Source organism: Saccharomyces mikatae, assembly GCF_947241705.1.
Source record: "Saccharomyces mikatae IFO 1815 strain IFO1815 genome assembly, chromosome: 8".
In the NCBI taxonomy this organism is placed as follows: domain Eukaryota; kingdom Fungi; phylum Ascomycota; class Saccharomycetes; order Saccharomycetales; family Saccharomycetaceae; genus Saccharomyces; species Saccharomyces mikatae.
The window spans coordinates 284,211-306,689 of NC_079263.1; the positions used below are offsets into that span (position 1 = coordinate 284,211).

Here is a 22,479-nt window from a genome sequence, read left to right on the forward strand (position 1 = left end):
TTTTCCCTGGGTCGGAGAAAAACTTTCGGCAGGATTGGTTTTTTTTTTTCAATTCGTTTAGAAATTGTGGAAAAAAGAACTCGGAAAATCAAAAAATATCGAGCGAAAAGGAAAAATTCCCTCCAAAAGAAATATAATCCGTTCGGGCCCGCAAGCATTTCTTCCTGAAATTTTTCGGAACAGTTTTTCCAAAGTTACGTTGGTTACTACGAGAATACAGCTGGCTACGAATTTCCTTTGAGAAGGTCAAAAAAAAACCGTGACAGTGCGAAAAGAAAAAGAAAGTAGAGATAGCTTTACCATTCAACTTTACCGAAACTTTAAAGATTGTTGGACCAAAAAAATGCTGGGATAACAAAGTTTAGAATGACGGATTGCCATGGAGCATATGACATCGCGAAAGAAGCGGTACCTATATCCTGGAGTTTCGGTTAGTATGGGGTAGACGAAAAGTATACGTCTCGTGCTTTATTTGATGAAGATGATGTCAGTGCTATTTCTTGTAATTTGGCATAAGGATCCTTTTTCCTGTGATTCAATTCTACTTAAGATAAATAAAGATAAAACTAAAAACGTCATGATTTTTGATAACTAGACAAAAGTATATTAGTCGAGTTGAACAACAACAAGGCAGTCTTGTTAATCGCGATATAAAAAATCTGTACATGGTGATAAAAGTCGCAAATAAAAATAAATGATTTGAACGAAAATGATTATAACCTGATTAAAAGTTGAAAAATTGCAATTCTAGAAATTGCAGTATGCGAAAATGGTTTAGTTTGGCCTATCACAAGAAGTTACTTTTCTTTAGTGAACATCCTTTTATAAAAAGGTCTAGGATCGTTTTTAGTAGCATCTAGATCATAATCTGCCGTCCTTCTAGAAGGTGGAATCCACCTCGTAGACTTCCAAGGTAACACATTTTCTTCATACATTTCGTTAACTTCTTCTAGTGTTAAGCCTTTCGTCTCTGGAACGAAGAAGAATACATAAAAATAAGCGAACACCATACAACCCATAAAGACATACCCATAATAGAAATTGATTGCAGAAGTGATAAACGGAGTGAAAAAACTGATCAAAAACCCCCAAATCCAGTTACATGCACTGGCAATTGACATTGCTTTACCACGGACCCTTAAAGGATATGACTCAGAGATAAGGACGTAAGCAACGGGGGCCCAAGTGGTAGCGAAACAGAAAATATAGAAACACGCGAAAACGATCATACAGTTCCCAGCACCTTTCGAAGATGGTTGGTCTTGACCGTTCGGCCATAATCTGGTAACACCGACAGAGGCATAAACGACATAACAACAAATCATACCAATACAACCCCATAGTAAACAGTTACGACGACCGAAACGGTCGACGGTGTATAGGGAGAAAAAAGTTGAAACAAAATTAACAACACCTAAAACAATAGCTGTTTCGAATGAATCCTCTAAACCCACAGCTTGGAAAATTGTAGTACCGTAGTAGAAAAAGTAATTATCACCAGTCAACTGTTGTAAAGATTGGATCATCATACCCATTAGGGTACGTCTAAACATTTGGGGTTTACCGGTAACCAATTCGCCCCAAGAAGCAGAGCCAGCTAATCTTTCAGCCTCGATAGAAGCTTGATAATTCTCCATTTCTAAAGTAACTAGAGGAGAATCTTCAGTTGTTTTATTAGCTCTCGCTAAAGACCTCTTTGCCTCTTCAATTTTGCCCACTTCGACCAGGTAACGTGGAGATTCAGGAACAAATGACATACCCACAATCATGAAGATAGACCATGCAAAACATAGACCTAGGGGCACTCTCCATTGAACGGAGTTTGAGTAATTCTTTGTACCAAAATTAGTACAGTATCCTAGAAAAATGCCGAATGTGATCATTAGTTGGTAACACGATACCAAAGTACCACGCAATTGTTTGGGCGATACTTCAGAAATTAGCATAGGTGCTAAAACTGTGATACCACCAACACCTAGCCCTGAGATAATTCTGCCGATAAAATATTGGTACCATTTGTCGATGGAAGCAATTTGGATGATGATACCAATTGAGTAGATGACAACAACAGTCATTAGACCAATCTTACGTCCATACATGTCACCCAGCTTGGACAAGACTATACCTCCGATAGCACAACCGATGTTGAAAATAGAAACCATCAGACCAGTCCTGACGTCGGAGAGATAGTTTGTGCCGTTCGCACGAGTGCTACCAAACCGCCTTATGAAGTCTGTCTGTCTAACAAAACCGGATATCGTACCAGTATCCCATCCAAACACAAACCCACCAAAAGCAACCATCAAACAGCAGACGGATACAAATACTAAATCCGATTTGGATTTAGTCTCTAGTTGGTTGTCAACCTCCTTCTGCAGCTCTTCCAGTTCATCTTTAGGTGGACCTTCATGAGAAACGTAACTTGAAACGGGTTTAGCTTGTGCCAAGTCATCGTTATAACCTGCCGTACCAGGAACAGTTGAGTTACCTGATTTCTCGTTAAACGAGTTAGAATTTGTGCTCACAGTGCCTGAACCCTCCAGGGGGACTTGATGAGCGTTTTCGGCTTCCGACATTCTTTACCTCTAATCTATTTTCTTTTCTTTTAGAGAATTCTGTTCTGCTAATTTTAATAAAGCTATGAAGTAAGAATGCAAAAGTGAAATAGAAACTTGCTTTGAAAGAATTATATATAGAAAATTATTTGATATCTTCTTCTTTTCTTTTGCTGGTTTTCTTCTCTCAAGAGGAGAACTTATTCAAACATTATGAAAAGAAAAGAGAAAGAGACTCTTTTATATGTGAAATCAAAAAGAAACCAAACTCGATGTACTAAGTCTAGCCCTTCCTTTCTTCTTTACTCCGTGCCCCTAAATTCAATTAACCCATGCCTATATTCATTATAAGGGACATCAATATCGAATTTAGAGAGGTCGTTATATTTCGACTGCTATTTTCCTCTATCTTGTAACAAAGTCCGCTATAAAAGGCCAGAGTAATGTAATGAGTGCGGAATCAGAAGGATATTCGTAGCCGTCCCCTTATGCGCACAGCCATAGAGAATGCCGGTTAGCTGCAAAGAAAAGGACGCACCTGATATATACGCATCCCTTGATCCGAGAAGTAACACGTCATGCAGAAGTTTGATGGGTGGGTATGGGTTACGTTTTCGTCAGCCGGTGCCTCCACAGGTGTATGGCTCGCAGTGGGTTTCCATTTTCATCGTAGTCCTTATTTCTTTCCCTTTTGCTGGCAAACATTTACTTTAGATCTGTATTAGATGGCTAGCTAGAGAATTATCCTCCGGGATGCCTTATAATAAGAAATGGGAGTGGTGGGGATAACAGCTATTAAAACGCCCGGCAATACTGTTTGGTACACTAGCTCATTAGATACCTCCACATAACTTACTACAGGGAGTGCGGATTATTGCGAAAAAGTTACAACCAATAAAACAAAAGAGGTTTTGCGATATAATTATAATAAATTAAATAGTATATGGCAGAGGAAGAACAGAAGAAGTAAGAAGCAAACAATCAGCCCTTCTTAGTTTTCAAGCTTTTCACCCTTCTAAGTAGCTTGTTCCCAGTATTTTCCTTTTTGGCAATATCGACGTGGCCGCTTACGTGATCGGAGGCGGTTGTAGCAGAAGTTGTAGTACTGCCGCTTAGGCCCTTTTGCTCCAAGTGGCCGCTGTGTGTTTTAACAAGCTTTAAATTGTTATTGTTCACCTGTAGATGTCTTCTCGAGGGAAGAGATTTTTTCCTTGATATGCTATTTTTCCTACGGGATTCTTGTGCGTGGTTAATAACATCTTGCTTTATGGCTGCGGAAGATGCTGGTGCCCCATCCAAAAACGTCGTTGAACCTAAGCCCATTGTAGTCGGTCCATGAACAAGTTCGGTTTTCATTTTGGAGTCAAATTGCGTAATATTTTTTGAGTTTGGTTTAATCGCATCCAAAGTTGAAGTGCTGGAGTTGGCCTTATTGAATAGATATGCTCTATCCTGCATTTTATTCAGCGTATCGGGATCATCGTCTAGTGTTTCTCTACCAAATACCTCGTCTAATGTGGACTTCTTACTTGTGCTACCGCCTACAGTGTTGTTTGGGCCATCCGCTGGGAAAGCTAGTACAGGGGCTACTTTATTATTCTTATTTCTTTGCGGGGTACATGCATCGAAAGGACCATCATGATGGAAAGAGCCACCAAATAGTCCTGTGACATCCATCTTGTCAATAGTATCCACATTTTTAGGGGGCTTAACCTTAGCTCTGCTTTTGTTCTTTTGCTTATCCCTATCCTTATGACTATGTGGGGAACGGCGATGGTGGTGACTGTGATGGTGAGTACCCGAACTACCACCATGCTTCTTTTCTTTTGGATATGAAGATTGCTGTTTTAATGTCCCCGCAGCTTCTTCATATGATGGGAGTCTTTCTTGTCTACGATTGGGAACACTGCTATTTTGTGACCTAGTATTATCCTCTTCATCTAAAAATGGATTACTACAATAGCTATCGGTTGCTCAAATCCGCAATGGAAAGGAGATAAAATCCAGTTAGTATTTGAAAGAGTCATGATTGTTGCATCGAATGTCCTATGTTAGAATTGTAGCTCTACATACTTGTAATTTCTGGGGGTTTCATCCCTGCTTGGGACTCTGTCATCAGACGGCGAAACTCTAAAGGGATTGGCCACTGTATTTGCACCATTATGAGAACCGCTAATGGTTCTGCCTGTTTGATTCATTGAGTTCTTCGTTATTTGGTATAGTATTCTCTCAGAATATTGTCTCTGAAGTACAAATAGTATCCTTACTCTGGCAAGATTTAGTAGAAGAAAGTTAAGATCGAAATAAAAGATAAGAAGAAAGCAGACTGCAACTTTTATCCCTATTATTATGAGATTCTGACATCTCATAGGAATTCACCCTTTCTCTTTCTGCGTTTCACATACTACCTTTTTTTTTGGCAGCTTTATCAGAATCATCGGCGTTTCGGTGCCGAGAGCCCTTCTGTGGCTGGACCCCACCAAAACACGAACCCAGAGACATTTCCTTTTGCATTCCCTGATCAACGCCTTCCTGTTAGAGGAGGCGCAGGTAAAGGAGAAAGGCACAATGGTGCCAACACGTTAGCCCACAACACGTTAGTTCACTATCATATCAGTCTATTCATTCATTTACGTATTTAGTAATTTGTTATTTAGTATTCGTTATACGAAGCGCCATGACCACAGCCACACAGAATGTCGTGTATTTCCAGTTTTCTGGATATACGCACGCATATGGTTTCTTAAATTGTGTTCAAAATTGTACAAATTTTTGATGTATGTTTTCATGATTTGCAGCATTGGAAACTTTAATGAAATCATCCTTTTGAAGTTTTTCTTGAATTTTTTTATGCATTATCACCAAGTAGTTGTCATATGATTCGATTCGGTTGACAGTCTTGTCCTCACAAAGCAATTGACTCATTACGTTACTGTAGTACTGGTCGACGTTGGGCCTCAATAACACCAACGGCAATGAAGACTTGTTGACTATTTGTTGCCAGTTCTTAATAACATTCAATGCCTTTTGATTAACGCTAGTGCCCGTCTCAGGCAATGTTCCACTAAATAGCGAAATTTGGCCAACAGGCAACGATTCATCTACAGACAACAAATCTTGTAAGAGCATTCTATTAGTGTTCTCGTTAAACCATAGATAAATAGTGTCACCTTGAAAAATTAGGTAGCAACCACCATTGATAAAATTGGAGTGTGTGGTTCTTACAGATAGATTATTTATAGAGCTGGAGTTGATTTGTAATAACTTATCGTTAGCATCGTAAAAGGTCAAATCTGTTTCTTCCAATAATACATGAAATGGCATGATCTGTGGGTAAAGCTTGAAGCAAAGTTGTGCTTGGTTTAATGAATCATATTTCAATAAATCATAAATTCGTTCATTACCACGAGTACTTTGAGTGTTTGGTTTCATTAATTCGCTTTTTTCAAATGCTAACATGTAAGCTGGCAAAGTTTTTATGGAATCGGGTAAAATCAATTGTGTTGATGAATTACTGCTAACCAACCCTCTGTACTGCGTCAATATTTCCACCATCTTGTCGTCAATCAATCTTCTGATCTTTACAAAATCACAATCACCTAGAGACTTTATAACATCTTTGATCATTATTCTCATAACGGGGTTTTGGTTTATGAACTTGAAAATTTCGCGAATGTTATTCGATACCGCACCTGATGTGTTTATAGAACGAACTTTTCTGACACCATCAACGTCAGTGTACAACAACGCCGTTTGAAAATGAACATCAGTTCCTGTTTTGATTTTACTGTCATATTTTAGTAAAACATCCAATGTGGTATCTCTAGTCAACACCGGAATGATTGGATCATGATCAGTGTTATCAGATGAGTCACAATAGTACTGTTCCACAGACAGACCAGTAGAACAACGTACTTTTAATAAGGCTTGATATCCCACAATATTAGAAACATTCGTTACCATGTCATTGACTAAAGTGAACGCATCTGCCTCTTGTTGAAAATGTGGGTAATACTTTAAGATACCGGAAGTCATCTCCACAGGGTGGCCCACAGTAGCCATATCAATAAATCCAGCATTGGTCACATACAAATCCAGAGAAATGTAAGATTGTAAAAAATCAGATGCTAATTTCTTGTAAAATCCATTATCACATTTAACATGAGCGATGTGGGCGTTATCTCTTTTCAATGACAAGTTACCGTTGCCAATTGTTGGTAAACTATTCAAAGAACAAATAATTTTACCACCTTGGCCACCGGTCACTGTATCCAACGCCAACTTTGCAGCTTGTAAAGCAGAACCATAACAAACCTGTGGCACATGGCTATACTTATCGGAGGAGATGTAACTACTGATTTTTATCAAGGTGTCATTAATGATTTTCATCGAGTTGCCAGGTTTGACGAATAGACCAGTATAAAACGGTAAGAAGACATCATCCAATTCACTCACAATATATTCTTGCGCATTGTCTAACTCTGGTCTCAGATTGAAGAATCTCAATTTATTATCATAAACAATTATAGCTACCTCACAATTTGGCTGGAAATCTGCAATATACTCAATACATGACCTAACACCTTCCACCATAGCCAAAGAGCTCCCGTTTTCATTAGCTAGCAACGAAACATCAATTAAGAACACGTAATGCAACGGTAAAGGTTTCTTATTTTGAATAGCATTGTAAATACTTGGCACCAAGAAATCAACGGTTCCCCGCAATAATTCTAATTTTTCGTTCAAATCACTCCTTTGCCCGTTGGGTCCCATGGGTGCAAAATGCTCTGCCGGAACTTGCATCTTAACCCTACAGATATTACAAACAACACCCGAATCATAAGTGAACTGAAATTTAGGATTTGCATAGGCACGACAACGTCTACAACGCAAGGGCGTACCATCTATCGGTAATGGAACTGTAGGGACTTCCGCATCATTGGGTGTCAAACTAGAAAAAGGTTGGATGGTTACTCCAAGTGGAAGTTTGGTAGCGGCCCTCAAGTGTTCACTTTCGGGAATATTGTACATGGACAAACTCATCAAATGGGGGTCACATGAACCCTGGTCTACACAGTAAAACTGTGTAGTGGGTAAAGGAGGCACTGAGTCCTTACAAGTTTCAAAAGATCGTTGTGAGTATTGTGCTTGGTCTTCAAATCTTTGAGTTGGAACAATGTGAGAAGTAGGTTGAGGTGCAGTCATGTCAGGAATAGGCTGACCATATGGCGAGGAGGCTTCACTCCCGCCAAATTGTTCTTGGCTCACCATTACTGGCGTAGACATAACGGATCCTGAACCGTTGTTAAATCCAAGTCCACCAAACTGCTTTGGGGTAAAAACTTGAGGCTCTTGGAAACCATCCTGCTGGTTCAATTGTGGTGTTGTGTAAGGTGAGTTACTCATAGTAGGAACAGTACCTGAGGAAAAGTTATGGTATGCCCTATGAGGTCTTCTACTCTTCTTGGAAGACGTTCCTGTTCCGACTGTATGCGCAGCAGAGTCATCAAGAGAAAGCGCTGAAACACTAGCTGCCAAAATATTCTGCTGAGACATAATGATCCGATATTCTTCTGCAAATGGCCTCCTTTATAAAGTTCAAACTCACTGATTTCTTCAGCTTCAAGCTCGATTTAACTAATCTAGATCTAGGTAAGTAATAGCGTACGTGTTTTTTTTATTTATTTATTTTTCTAAGGTTTTTCTTTCTGGTTTTTCCATCCAAACTTTTCAGTTTGATCGTTCCCAGGTTGAGGCGAAACGAAAGAAAAATAAAACATTTTCGCATTGTGCACGGAACGCTTCACCTTCAATAGGATAAAAGCAAAGAAAAACACACTGCTACACTTTTAGCCGCCGTTAGCCAGCTTCTGCAAACAGATCAACAAAATAGAAGCTAAGAGAAACTGTTTTACCTGTGGCGTAACTTAGACTGGTTAAGCCAGAAACCCGCTATTCTCTATTGATTTACAGAACAATACATTCTCAACATTGCGAACCTTAAAACAAAACATTACCTCATGCCTCTTTGCTGGCATTGGGGTGCCGCTGAGATTATTATAATGAAATAAAAACACACAAGGGATAGAAAAGCTCACGAATTTTGAGCTTCATTTTTCAGCAATCATTTTTCCTGAAGTATAAAATTCCAAGGTAAATTGCTGGGAAGGCTCAATCAAACTTACTGTGTTTCCTAATTAGGTAATTGATCACGTGATTACTCTTCCTTCCAGGTCAAACTGAAAAAAAGCTCAAGAACTATTTTTCCCTCGTAGCCTTTTTCTGCTGTAATTTGTTAAACAACATCAACAAAGACATAGTTATTACACGTACTATTAAAAAAAAAAATACGTTGTGAGAAGACCCAGGGCCATATTTCCATATTTTTAAATATTAGTGCTTTTATCAATGTCACTCACTGAGCAAATTGAACAATTCGCCAGTAGGTTCCGCGATGATGATGCTACTCTGCAATCAAGGTATTCAACTCTTTCAGAACTGTACGACATAATGGAGTTACTAAATTCCCCTGAAGACTACCATTTCTTCTTACAGGCGGTGGTACCTCTACTCCTGAATCAGCTAAAGGAGGTCCCCATTTCATTCGATGCACATTCACCGGAACAGAAGTTAAGAAATTCCATGCTTGACATTTTCAATAGGTGTCTCATGAACCAAACGTTCCAACCCTATGCAATGGAAGTTCTAGAGATTCTACTTTCGATATTACCCAGTGAAAATGAGGAGAATGGTATATTATGTATAAAAGTGTTAACGACACTTTTCAAATCATTCAAATCAATACTACAAGATAAACTCGACTCATTCATACGGATTATTGTTCAGATTTATAAAAATACACCGAACCTCATTAATCAGACCTTTTACGAAGCTGAAAAGGGAGAACTGGGTGATTTGAACTCACCTAAACAATCACAGACTGATGAACTATTGGATGAACTGTCCAAAAATGATGAGGATAAAGACTTTCCATCGAAGCAATCATCTGCGGAACCAAGGTTTGAAAACTCGATTTCATCAAATGGGCTGAGATCATCTATGTTTTCCTTCAAAATCCTTTCAGAATGCCCCATTACAATGGTCACTTTATATTCGTCTTATAAGCAACTCACTAGCACTTCGTTACCAGAATTTACGCCTCTTATTATGGATTTATTGAATATACAAATTAAACAACAACAGGAAGCAAGAGAGCAAGCGGAATCTCACGGAGAGCATTTTACTTCTATCTCTATAGAAATTACAAACAGACCAGCTTACTGTGATTTTATATTAGCCCAAATCAAAGCTACTTCTTTCCTAGCTTATGTGTTCATTAGGGGTTATGCTCCTGAATTTTTACAAGATTATGTTAATTTTGTTCCTGACTTAATTATCAGACTCCTGCAAGATTGCCCTTCTGAACTATCATCTGCCAGAAAGGAACTTCTGCACGCTACTAGACATATCTTATCCACAAACTATAAGAAGCTTTTTTTGCCCAAATTGGATTATTTATTTGATGAACGTATACTTATTGGTAATGGATTTACTATGCATGAAACGTTAAGGCCCTTGGCTTATAGTACTGTAGCAGATTTCATTCATAATATAAGATCTGAATTACAACTGAGCGAAATCGAAAAAACAATTAAAATTTACACTGGATATTTGTTGGATGAGTCATTAGCTCTGACTGTTCAAATAATGAGTGCAAAACTGTTACTTAATTTAGTGGAAAGAATATTGAAATTGGGCAAAGAGAACCCACAAGAAGCACCCAGAGCTAAGAAATTGCTAATGATCATCATTGACTCATATATGAATAGATTCAAAACCTTGAACAGGCAATACAATGCAATAATGAAGCATTATGCCAACTATGAAACGCATAAAAAGGAGAAAGCAGAAAATCTCAAAAGCTCTATACAGAATAACGACAAAGAGAGCGAGGAATTTATGAAAAAGGTACTTGATTCAACAGATGAAGCCCAGTTAATACCACAACCCATAAAAGAAGATGATAATAGCAACATAGACGTCGAAATGGCAGAATCCACCAAAAATAAGAAAAATAGCCTTGAAATGTTTGACATAAAAAACTATGCCCCAATATTATTACTACCCACACCAACAAATGATCCTATCAAAGACGCCTTTTACCTGTACAGAACTTTAATGTCTTTTTTGAAAACAATAATTCATGATTTGAAGGTCTTTAATCCACCTCCAATAGAATATACGGTAGCCAATCCTAAATTATGGGCTTCCGTTTCTAGAGTCTTTTCGTATGAGGAAGTTATTGTTTTCAAAGATTTATTTCACGAGTGTATCATTGGTTTAAAATTTTTTAAAGACCACAATGAAAAATCATCTCCAACACCAACAAAAAAACATTTTGACATATCAATGCCTAGCCTGCCAGTATCAGCAACAAAGGATGCTCGTGAGTTAATGGACTACTTGGCCTTTATGTTTATGCAGATGGATAATGCTACGTTCAATGAAATCATTGAACAGGAACTACCATTCGTCTATGAAAGAATGCTGGAGGACTCTGGGCTGCTACATGTTGCACAATCTTTCTTAACGAGTGAAATGACCTCTCCAAATTTTGCTGGAATCCTGTTAAGATTTTTAAAAGGCAAATTAAAAGATTTGGGAAATGTTGATTTTAACACTTCTAACGTATTAATACGGCTTTTCAAATTATCTTTTATGTCTGTCAACCTTTTTCCAAATATCAATGAGGTTGTTCTGCTTCCACACTTGAATGATTTAATTTTAAACTCCCTGAAATATTCAACCACTGCAGAGGAGCCTTTGGTCTATTTTTATCTGATTAGAACACTTTTTAGAAGTATAGGTGGTGGCAGGTTCGAGAACCTTTATAGATCGATCAAGCCCATACTGCAAGTGCTGTTACAATCTTTAAACCAAATGATACTTACTGCACGATTACCCCATGAAAGAGAACTTTACGTGGAATTATGCATTACCGTGCCAGTTCGGTTGAGTGTCCTTGCTCCTTACCTGCCATACTTGATGAAACCATTGGTTTTTGCATTACAGCAATATCCAGATCTTGTTTCACAGGGTTTGAGAACCTTAGAGCTATGTATTGATAATTTGACCGCCGAATATTTCGATCCGATAATTGAACCAGTAATCGATGACGTTTCGAAAGCCTTATTTAACCTTTTGCAACCCCAACCATTTAATCATGCTATCAGTCACAACGTTGTTAGAATACTTGGCAAATTAGGAGGTAGAAACCGTCAATTTTTGAAACCACCAGCGGACCTCACCGAGAAAACGGAACTGGATATCGATGTAATAGCCGATTTCAAAATCAATGGTATGCCCGAAGACATCCCACTCTCAATAACACCTGGAATACAGTCTGCTTTGGATATATTAGAAAGCTATAAGAGTGATATTCACTACAAAAAAAGTGCTTACAAGTATCTAACCTATGTATTACTGTTAATGACAAAATCATCTGTTGAATTTCCAGAGAATTATACTGAATTATTAACGACAGCTGTGAATTCTATAAAACTAGAGAAAATTGAATTAAAGAATAACTTCGACTTAGAACCAACTGTGAATAAGAGAGATTTTTCGAATCAAGAAACCTTATTTCTGAGATTGTTGGAGAGTGTTTTCTATGCAACTTCGATAAATGAACTAAAAGATGAAGCGATGACCCTATTGAATAACCTTTTGGATCATTTCTGCTTGCTACAAGTCAATACTTCCCTGCTCAATAAAAGAAATTATAATGGGACATTCAATATTGATTTAAAGAATCCAGACTTCATGTTAGACAGCTCGTTGATTTTGGATGTTATTCCTTTCGCCCTTTCGTATTATATCCCAGAGGTTCGTGCGGTAGGTGTTTTAGCATACAAAAGAATATATGAGAAGAGTTGTTTAATATACGGGGAAGAACTAGCGTTAAGTCATTCGTTCATACCGGAATTAGCTAAACAATTCATCCATTTGTGTTATGATGAAACGTATTACAACAAAAGGGGCGGTGTCTTGGGTATAAAAGTTTTAATTGATAACGTCAAATCGTCTTCATTTTTCCTTAAAAAGTACCAGTATAACCTAGCAAATGGGCTATTATTTGTGTTGAAGGATACTCAGAGTGAGGCTCCTTCGGCTATAACAGATAATGCCGAGAAATTACTGATAGATTTATTGAGTATCACGTTTGCGGATGTAAAAGAAGAAGATTTGGGTAACAAAGTCTTAGAAAACACGTTGACGGATATTGTATGCGAATTAAGTAATGCCAATGCTAAGGTAAGGAATGCGTGTCAAAAGTCCTTGCATACAATTTCAGACCTCACTGGAATTTCTGTAGTAAAACTGATGGATCATTCCAAACAATTCCTTCTATCACCAATATTTGCAAAACCTTTAAGAGCATTACCATTCACTATGCAAATTGGTAATGTGGATGCTATCACTTTTTGCCTAAGCCTACCAAACACTTTTTTAACATTTAACGAAGAACTGTTTAGATTGCTACAAGAATCTATCGTTTTAGCGGATGCAGAGGATGAATCGCTTTCAACAAATATACAAAAAACAACCGAATATAGTACTTCTGAGCAATTAGTACAACTAAGAATAGCGTGCATAAAATTGCTTGCCATTGCTCTCAAAAATGAAGAGTTTGCCACAGCCCAACAGGGAAATATCAGAATTCGTATACTGGCTGTATTTTTCAAAACAATGCTAAAAAATTCACCAGAGATTATCAATACAACATATGAAGCCTTGAAGGAATCGTTGGCGGAAAACTCTAAGTTACCAAAAGAATTGCTTCAAAATGGGCTAAAACCACTTTTAATGAATCTATCTGATCACCAGAAGCTAACAGTTCACGGGCTAGATGCTTTATCGAAGCTTCTTGAGTTATTAATTGCCTACTTCAAAGTAGAAATTGGAAGAAAATTGTTGGATCATCTCAGTGCCTGGTGTCGTGTTGAAGTTCTTGACACGTTATTTGGCCAAGATTTAGCGGAGCAGATGCCGACTAAAATAATAATAAGCATTATTAACATTTTTCATCTACTGCCACCACAAGCTGATATGTTTTTAAATGATTTATTGCTTAAGGTTATGCTTCTAGAGAGAAAACTACGCCTTCAATTGGACTCTCCATTTCGTAAACCATTGGCCAAGTATTTGAACCGTTTTCATAATCCTGTAACAGAATACTTTAAGAAAAATATGACATTAAGACAATTAGTGCTTTTTATGTGTAATATTGTTCAAAGGCCTGAGGCAAAGGAACTGGCTGCAGATTTTGAGAAAGAACTTGATAACTTTTATGACTTTTACATCTCCAATATACCAAAAAATCAAGTACGTGTTGTTAGTTTTTTCACTAACATGGTTGATTTATTTAATACGATGGTGATTACGAATGGGGATGAATGGTTAAAAAAAAGAGGCGATATGATTTTGAAGCTTAAAGATATGCTAAACTTAACTTTAAAGACAATAAAGGAAAACCTGTTTTACATCGACCATCTACAATTAAACCAAAGTATTGAGAAGTTTCAGATCCTTTATTTGCGGTACACTGAATTATCTGAAAAGGATCAAAATCTGTTGCTCCTGGATTTTATCGATTTTTCCTTTTCAAACTGTATCAATTCTTCGTATTCTCTCAATAAATTCGTCTTCCGTAATATAATAACGAATTCAAATAAGGAGGAACAGAATAACTTTATTAATGATGGGATAGTTTTCGCAATGTCGGATAAATGCCTAGATGCCAGGATATTTGTTCTCAAAAATGTTATCAATTTAACTTTGATTTATGAAGTAGCAACAGCCGGCTCTTTGCAAAAATTCCTCGTAGGAGATGAAAAGCCCAAATGGTTAGAATTACTTCACAGTAAGATCTGGAAGAATTCGAATGCAATTTTAGCATATGATGTTACAGATCATCATGATCTATTCCGTTTTGAGCTCCTGCAACTATCAGGAATATTCATTAAAGCAGATCCTGATATTATAGCTGAGACAAAGAAGGATATAATAAAATTCTGCTGGAACTTCATAAAGCTCGAAGATACTTTAATTAAACAGTCTGCCTATTTGGTAACATCATATTTCATATCCAAATTTGATTTTCCTATAAAAGTCGTCACTCAAGTTTTTGTTGCCCTACTTCGTTCTTCACATGTAGAAGCTAGGCACTTAGTGAAACAATCGCTGGATGTTTTGACGCCTGTTCTCCATGAACGTATGAATGCAGCTGGGACTCCAGATACATGGATTAACTGGGTAAAAAGGGTTATGGTAGAAAATTCCTCTAGTCAGAACAACATTTTGTATCAATTTTTGATCAATCATCCTGATTTGTTTTTCAATTCAAGAGATTTGTTCATATCAAACATCATTCATCATATGAATAAGATAACGTTCATGTCAAATTCAAACCCAGATAGCCATACCTTAGCTATTGATTTGGCTTCATTGATTCTTTATTGGGAAAACAAGTCTTTAAAAACTACAAATGAAAATAATATCAAGACAGATGCCGAAGGTGACGTTATTATGTCCGATTTCAAAACTGATATTAAATCAATCGAGCCTGACACAACCGCAATAATTGTGGATGCAAATAACAACTCGCCTATAACTTTACACCTGCGTGAGGCTTGTACAGCGTTTTTGATAAGATATGTATGTGCAAGCAATCATCGTGCCATAGAAACAGAACTTGGATTGAGAGCTATTAATATTCTGTCAGAGTTAATCTCAGACAAGCACTGGACAAACGTCAATGTTAAGCTAGTTTACTTCGAAAAATTTCTAATATTTCAAGATCTTGATTCTGAGAATATTCTTTACTATTGCATGAATGCGCTAGATGTGCTATATGTATTCTTCAAAAATAAGACAAAGGAATGGATAATGGAAAATTTGCCAATCATTCAAAATCTTCTGGAAAAATGTATCAAATCCGATCACCATGATGTACAGGAAGCCTTACAAAAGGTGCTACAAGTAATTTTGAAGGCAATAAACGTCCAGGGCGTTTCGGTAACAGTTGAAGAGGACAGTCCTGGTAAAACATTCCTTCAGATGTTAACCTCGGTCATTACTCAAGATCTTCAGGAAACATCATCTGTTACAGCTGGTGTTACTCTAGCATGGGTACTGTTTATGAATTTTCCAGATAGTGTTGTGCCATTACTGACGCCGCTGATGAAGACATTTAGCAAGTTGTGCAAGGATCACTTAAGCATATCACAACCGAAGGATGCAATGGCTTTGGAGGAAGCAAAAATTACAACTAAACTTTTGGAGAAGGTTTTATATATATTGTCTCTAAAAGTTTCATTATTAGGTGACTCCCGTCGCCCATTTCTGTCTACTGTGGCACTATTGATTGATCACTCTATGGATCAGAATTTCTTAAGAAAAATTGTTAACATGTCCAGAAGTTGGATATTTAACACTGAAATATTTCCAACTGTAAAAGAAAAAGCTGCTATTTTAACGAAGATGCTGGCTTTCGAGATTAGAGGGGAACCTTCTTTATCAAAACTGTTCTATGAAATAGTCTTGAAGCTTTTTGATCAAGAACATTTTAATAATACAGAAATTACAGTAAGGATGGAACAACCTTTCCTCGTAGGAACACGTGTTGAAGATATCGGTATCAGGAAGAGATTTATGACTATTCTAGATAACAGTTTAGAGAGAGATATTAAAGAGAGACTATATTATGTTATACGGGACCAGAACTGGGAATTTATTGCCGATTATCCGTGGTTGAATCAAGCTTTGCAATTATTATATGGCTCTTTCAATCGAGAGAAAGAATTATTCTTGAGGGATATTTACTACTTGTCTCCACCATCGATTTTACGGGAGTACCTCCCAGAAAATGCAGAATTAGTAACCGAAGTAAAAAGCCAGGAATTTTCAGATTTCATCAAGGATCATATTTCTGCCATGCAAAGTTTGTGTCAAATACCTTCTTCTGATTTTATGGATTCCTTAATTGAAATATTCTATCAAGATCCAAAGGCAATTCACAAAGCGTGGGTTACTTTATTCCCCCAAGTATATAGAAGTATTCCGAAGAACGAAAAATACGGATTTGTTCGCTCCGTTATTACGTTACTTTCTAAGCCTTATCATACCAGACAAATCTCCTCTAGAACGAATGTGATTAACATGTTATTAGACTCAATCAGCAAAATCGAATCGTTAGAATTACCTCCTCATTTAGTCAAGTATCTCGCAATATCTTACAACGCTTGGTATCAATCAATTAACATTTTAGAATCAATTCAAAACAACACAGGCATCGATAATACAAAAATAATTGAAGCAAATGAAGATGCACTATTAGAACTGTACGTCAATTTACAAGAAGAAGACATGTTTTATGGCCTATGGAGACGTAGAGCAAAATATACGGAAACAAATATTGGGCTATCATATGAACAGATTGGACTTTGGGACAAAGCTCAGCAGCTCTATGAAGTCGCGCAAGTGAAAGCTCGCAGCGGTGCCTTGCCCTACTCACAATCTGAGTATGCATTATGGGAAGATAACTGGATACAATGTGCCGAAAAATTACAACATTGGGACGTGTTGACTGAGTTAGCCAAGCATGAAGGTTTTACAGACTTGTTATTGGAATGTGGTTGGCGTGTTGCTGATTGGAACAGTGATCGTGATGCGCTTGAACAATCTGTAAAAAGTGTAATGGACGTTCCAACTCCACGAAGACAAATGTTCAAGACCTTTTTGGCTCTTCAAAACTTTGCAGAAACCCGAAAAGGTGACCAAGAAGTCAGGAAGCTATGTGATGAGGGAATACAGTTGAGTTTAATTAAGTGGGTATCTTTACCAGTCAGATATACCCCCGCTCATAAGTGGCTATTACACGGATTTCAACAATACATGGAATTTTTGGAAGCAACACAAATATATGCCAACTTGCACACAACATCCGTACAGAATTTGGATTCAAAAGCTCAAGAAATTAAGCGTATTTTGCAAGCTTGGAGAGACCGTCTTCCAAACACATGGGATGATGTCAATATGTGGAATGACTTAGTCACATGGAGGCAACACGCGTTCCAGGTTATTAATAACGCTTATCTTCCATTAATACCAGCACTTCAACAATCAAATAGTAATAGCAATATCAATACTCATGCTTACAGGGGATATCACGAAATTGCTTGGGTAATTAACAGATTTGCGCATGTTGCGAGAAAACACAACATGCCTGACGTGTGTATTAGTCAATTAGCACGTATTTACACCTTGCCCAATATTGAAATTCAAGAAGCTTTCTTAAAGCTAAGAGAACAAGCCAAATGCCATTACCAAAACATGAACGAATTAACGACAGGTCTGGATGTTATTAGTAATACAAATTTGGTTTACTTTGGTACTGTGCAGAAAGCTGAATTTTTCACGTTAAAAGGTATGTTTTTGTCTAAACTACGAGCATATGAAGAAGCAAATCAAGCATTTGCAACGGCTGTTCAGATAGATTTGAACTTAGCCAAAGCATGGGCCCAATGGGGTTTTTTTAATGACCGTCGTCTGTCAGAAGAGCCAAACAATATCAGTTTTGCCAGTAACGCAATAAGTTGTTACTTACAAGCGGCCGGCTTATATAAAAATTCAAAGATTAGAGAATTACTGTGCAGAATTTTATGGCTCATTAGTATGGATGATGCTTCAGGTATGCTCACAAACGCATTTGATTCCTTCAGAGGTGAAATACCTGTGTGGTACTGGATTACTTTTATTCCTCAATTATTGACTTCTTTGTCACACAAGGAAGCTAACATGGTTCGCCATATTCTGATCAGAATTGCTAAAAGTTATCCGCAAGCTCTGCACTTTCAATTAAGAACGACAAAGGAAGACTTTGCTGTTATTCAAAGACAAACGATGGCAGTTATGGGAGATAAACCAGATACAAATGATCGCAATGGACGCCGCCAACCTTGGGAGTATTTACAAGAATTGAACAATATTTTAAAAACAGCGTATCCATTGCTGGCTTTATCCTTAGAATCGCTTGTCGCCCAAATAAACGACCGTTTCAAATCAACTACCGACGAAGATCTTTTCAGGTTAATAAATGTTCTTTTGATCGACGGAACGCTGAATTACAATCGCTTGCCATTTCCCAGAAAAAATCCAAAACTTCCTGAGAACACAGAAAAAAACTTAGTCAAGTTCTCTACGACTTTGTTAGCGCCTTATATAAGACCGAAATTCAATGCCGATTTCATTGACAATAAGCCAGATTATGAGACGTATATCAAAAGATTGCGTTATTGGCGTAGGAGACTGGAAAACAAACTAGATAGGGCATCAAAAAAAGAAAATCTTGAAGTTCTATGCCCACATTTGAGTAACTTTCATCACCAAAAATTTGAAGATATAGAAATTCCTGGTCAGTATCTTTTGAATAAAGATAATAATGTTCATTTCATTAAAATCGCTAGGTTTTTGCCTACGGTTGATTTTGTTCGTGGAACTCATTCCTCATACAGGCGTTTAATGATTCGTGGCCATGACGGAAGTTTGCATTCATTTGCTGTCCAATACCCAGCAGTACGCCATTCAAGAAGGGAAGAAAGAATGTTTCAATTATATAGATTATTCAACAAATCACTGTCCAAAAACGTGGAAACCAGACGTCGCAGTATCCAATTTAATTTGCCAATAGCAATCCCATTATCCCCTCAAGTTCGTATCATGAATGATAGCGCTTCTTTTACCACACTTCACGAAATTCACAATGAATTTTGTAAGAAGAAAGGATTTGACCCTGACGATATTCAAGATTTCATGGCAGATAAATTGAATGCAGCACATGATGATGCCTTGCCCGCCCCTGATATGACTATATTGAAGGTTGAAATTTTCAATTCTATTCAAACAATGTTTGTGCCACCGAATGTTTTAAAAGACCATTTTACTTCTCTGTTTAGTCAATTTGAAGATTTCTGGTTATTCCGTAAGCAATTTGCGTCACAATATAGTTCATTTGTGTTCATGTCTTATATGATGATGATCAATAACCGTACTCCTCACAAAATCCATGTCGACAAAAAATCTGGTAATGTATTTACTTTAGAGATGTTACCTTCAAGATTTCCATATGAAAGGGTGAAACCGTTACTAAAGAATCATGACTTAACTCTTCCACCGGACTCCCCAATATTTCATAATAATGAACCAGTGCCATTTAGATTAACGCCTAATATTCAATCTTTGATGGGCGATTCCGCTTTAGAGGGTATATTCGCAGTAAACTTATTTACCATATCGCGTGCGCTCATTGAACCTGATAACGAGTTGAACACATACTTGGCACTATTCATTCGCGACGAGATCATATCGTGGTTTAGTAACCTCCATCGACCAATTATTGAAAACCCACAGTTACGGGAGATGGTCCAGACCAATGTTGACCTAATTATAAGAAAGGTGGCACAATTGGGCCACTTAAATTCAACACCTACAGTTACAACCCAGTTCATCCTTGACTGTATTGGTAGCGCTGTTAGCCCAAGAAACCTGGCCAGAACAGATGTAAACTTCGTGCCATGGTTCTAGCCCCGAAGAACCCGAAGTAGTTTCTGCTCTTTTCCGTGTATTTAATAAACGTAGAGATAATTCAAAAAGATTGTGTATTATATAATTACAAAAAGATCCTACTATTTTAATGGAATTGCTGATCAGAATCCCAAAATGTTATACAGCTTTTTTTCAAATTTAGAGAGAGGATTTGATGATAGTTTAACACCATCTCGAATCCATACCCCATATGAACCCATCATATTTGCCATCAAGATGTCAGTGAAAAGCCTATCCCCAACAACCGCCACTTCCTTAGGGTTTGTTATAGTTTTGTTCCTATAAAAATAATCTAAAATTTCGCTGTAGCAACCTGGCTTCTTTGTAGAGTGCCTCAACACCGGTATACCTGTCTTGTCTTCCAAAAATTTGGCCTGCAAATAACTCTCATCAGAAGCGGAACCCGCAGTATTGCTAACGATCAAAAGCGCTTTATTAGGGTACTTCGATTTTAGAGATTCCCAATGTTGAGAGTAGTCTGGCCATATATTATTATCATGGGGAAAGGCGATACAGTTGTCTTTATCCACAACCACGGCCTTTATAGAATCATGAATTGGTATAGGGAGGTCATTGAAAGTGGGGACAACTAGACTAGGCTTACACAAGGATGGATTATAAAGTAAGCGAAGCGTATTCAAAGTGCCACTAATATTCATACTTGAATGGAGTAAAAGACGCAACTCAATTGTTACTCTTCACTTTGCTTATATATATATATGTATATGTATGTACGCTATCATAATTTCCTCGATGCGCATTGATTATGACTTATAAGATGCGCGAAAACTCTAACTTCTAGTGTCCCCGATATAATCGGCTTATACGGGCGAACCATAGTTTAACATTTATTTAGAAGGCGTTTTCTGAGCCTCTTGTCGTTTTTGCGGTTGTGATTTCTGCCTTATGTTGTGGTTTTGATTTTTGGCCTTCCTATCAACAATATTCCTTTTACCTGTAAAAAAGAGGTGAAGCAGAACGAATCCAACTAAGATCGTGAAAATCAGCTGTAATAAGACCCTGTTATCTTCAATCAAGTGTGAGTCAAAGACTGAAACATATTCCGAAGGTGGTTCTGAGAACCGCGGAGTATAGTCATTGAATGGTAGACGAGGCACATCCAACACTCTGTTATTCTTTTCCACTTCCCCCATTCTAGATTTAATGTCAAAAATGCTTGGGAATATTTCGATAGGTATAATCGACTCATGAACCAATGTAGTACCAGGGTTCAATGAGGTATAGATGATTTTTTGTTCTGGTGACGGAATCTGCGCTAATATGGTCCTCAAGTACCTGTCATAATGGCGAAACGCCTCTCTACGTTCACTTGTGTTTTCTGGTAACCTTGGGTACTCAATTATGATTACTCTTTTCTCATTATCAATGAAAGGCTGAAAATCTTCTGTATGATTACCTCGCAATCTCAATACTTTGGCTGTATCACAATACTCTTTCACAAACTCTGAAAGGTCATCATATAGTTCTTGGGGCAGTAGATCCACTTTTTCGAACTTAATTGCTGTCGAACTTTGTTTTATATACCTCTGTAGCGAAATAAACTCTGTTTCAAATTCCAAGAAGTCCAGTTTTCTCAGTCCCGGTTGATTAATTAACACATATGTGTTGGCATTGCATGTACCTAAAAAATTTTCTGCGGCTTTAATGAAGGTGCTTCTTGGCAGAGTTAGTGCCATATCATAATCTTCTTGATACCTCAAAATACCAGGAGTTCTATCCATAAATACAAACTCGTGTAAAAAATGTAGTTAGTAAGAAAAATGAAAGTCACTGAAGATTTATATTGCTTGCTTTACATACAGCTTGTAGGAGAATAATATTGCAGGAACGTTGGTCTGGTTCCGCAACTCCTCTGAAGCACAAAAGCTTCCATACACCATAAAAAGCAGGTATCTTAACACTATCTGCATACTCTCTTACTACTTCTATGTAACACACAGCTATGCTCACCACCAAGATAATAGATAGGTAAAAGCTTGCAATTGAATGACCGCTGCTAGTATCCTTAGTCGTAATCAAGAAAGCATTACAATACCACAGACCTACCCGTGTTGCATGATGTCTACGCTACAACTCAAGAATGCACATATGACTGAAGCTTTATTGACTACGATGCACTATCAGACGTCTGAAATACTCGTGGGGTGCTTTCTCTCAAGATTTGCCACCACTGTTGCCTCATAAGTCTGCTCTTGCATCCTTTCTTGCCCACTCTTAGCCCATCAACGGCTTTGTCATG

General features: G+C 37.5%; 6 protein-coding genes across 6 annotated transcripts; 1 reads left to right on the plus strand and 5 right to left on the minus strand.

Moving 5' to 3' along the window:
- Positions 1-797: 797 nt before the first annotated feature.
- On the minus strand, positions 798-2,576 carry HXT5 (hexose transporter HXT5; the record flags this gene model as incomplete). The annotated part of the gene is made up of 1 exon (XM_056222947.1): positions 798-2,576. One exon carries the CDS (start codon positions 2,574-2,576, stop codon positions 798-800), a length of 1,779 nt encoding a protein of 592 aa, XP_056082587.1.
- A 960-nt stretch (positions 2,577-3,536) lies between these two features.
- Positions 3,537-4,232, minus strand: PAL2 (Pal2p; the record flags this gene model as incomplete). Its single annotated transcript, XM_056222948.1, has 1 exon — positions 3,537-4,232. One exon carries the CDS (start codon positions 4,230-4,232, stop codon positions 3,537-3,539), a length of 696 nt encoding a protein of 231 aa, XP_056082588.1.
- Positions 4,233-5,309: 1,077 nt separating this feature from the next.
- Positions 5,310-8,111, minus strand: SFB3 (Sfb3p; the record flags this gene model as incomplete). The annotated part of the gene is made up of 1 exon (XM_056222949.1): positions 5,310-8,111. One exon carries the CDS (start codon positions 8,109-8,111, stop codon positions 5,310-5,312), a length of 2,802 nt encoding a protein of 933 aa, XP_056082589.1.
- Positions 8,112-8,963: 852 nt separating this feature from the next.
- On the plus strand, positions 8,964-20,198 carry TRA1 (histone acetyltransferase TRA1; the record flags this gene model as incomplete). The annotated part of the gene is made up of 1 exon (XM_056222950.1): positions 8,964-20,198. The coding sequence occupies one exon, from the start codon at positions 8,964-8,966 to the stop codon at positions 20,196-20,198; it is 11,235 nt and encodes a 3,744-aa protein (XP_056082590.1).
- Positions 20,199-20,320: 122 nt separating this feature from the next.
- On the minus strand, positions 20,321-20,878 carry GEP4 (phosphatidylglycerophosphatase; the record flags this gene model as incomplete). Its single annotated transcript, XM_056222951.1, has 1 exon — positions 20,321-20,878. One exon carries the CDS (start codon positions 20,876-20,878, stop codon positions 20,321-20,323), a length of 558 nt encoding a protein of 185 aa, XP_056082591.1.
- Positions 20,879-21,067: 189 nt separating this feature from the next.
- Positions 21,068-22,150, minus strand: BIG1 (Big1p; the record flags this gene model as incomplete). Its single annotated transcript, XM_056222952.1, has 2 exons — positions 21,068-21,953; positions 22,041-22,150. 2 exons carry the CDS (start codon positions 22,148-22,150, stop codon positions 21,068-21,070), a joined length of 996 nt encoding a protein of 331 aa, XP_056082592.1.
- Between the last annotated feature and the right edge of the window lie 329 nt (positions 22,151-22,479).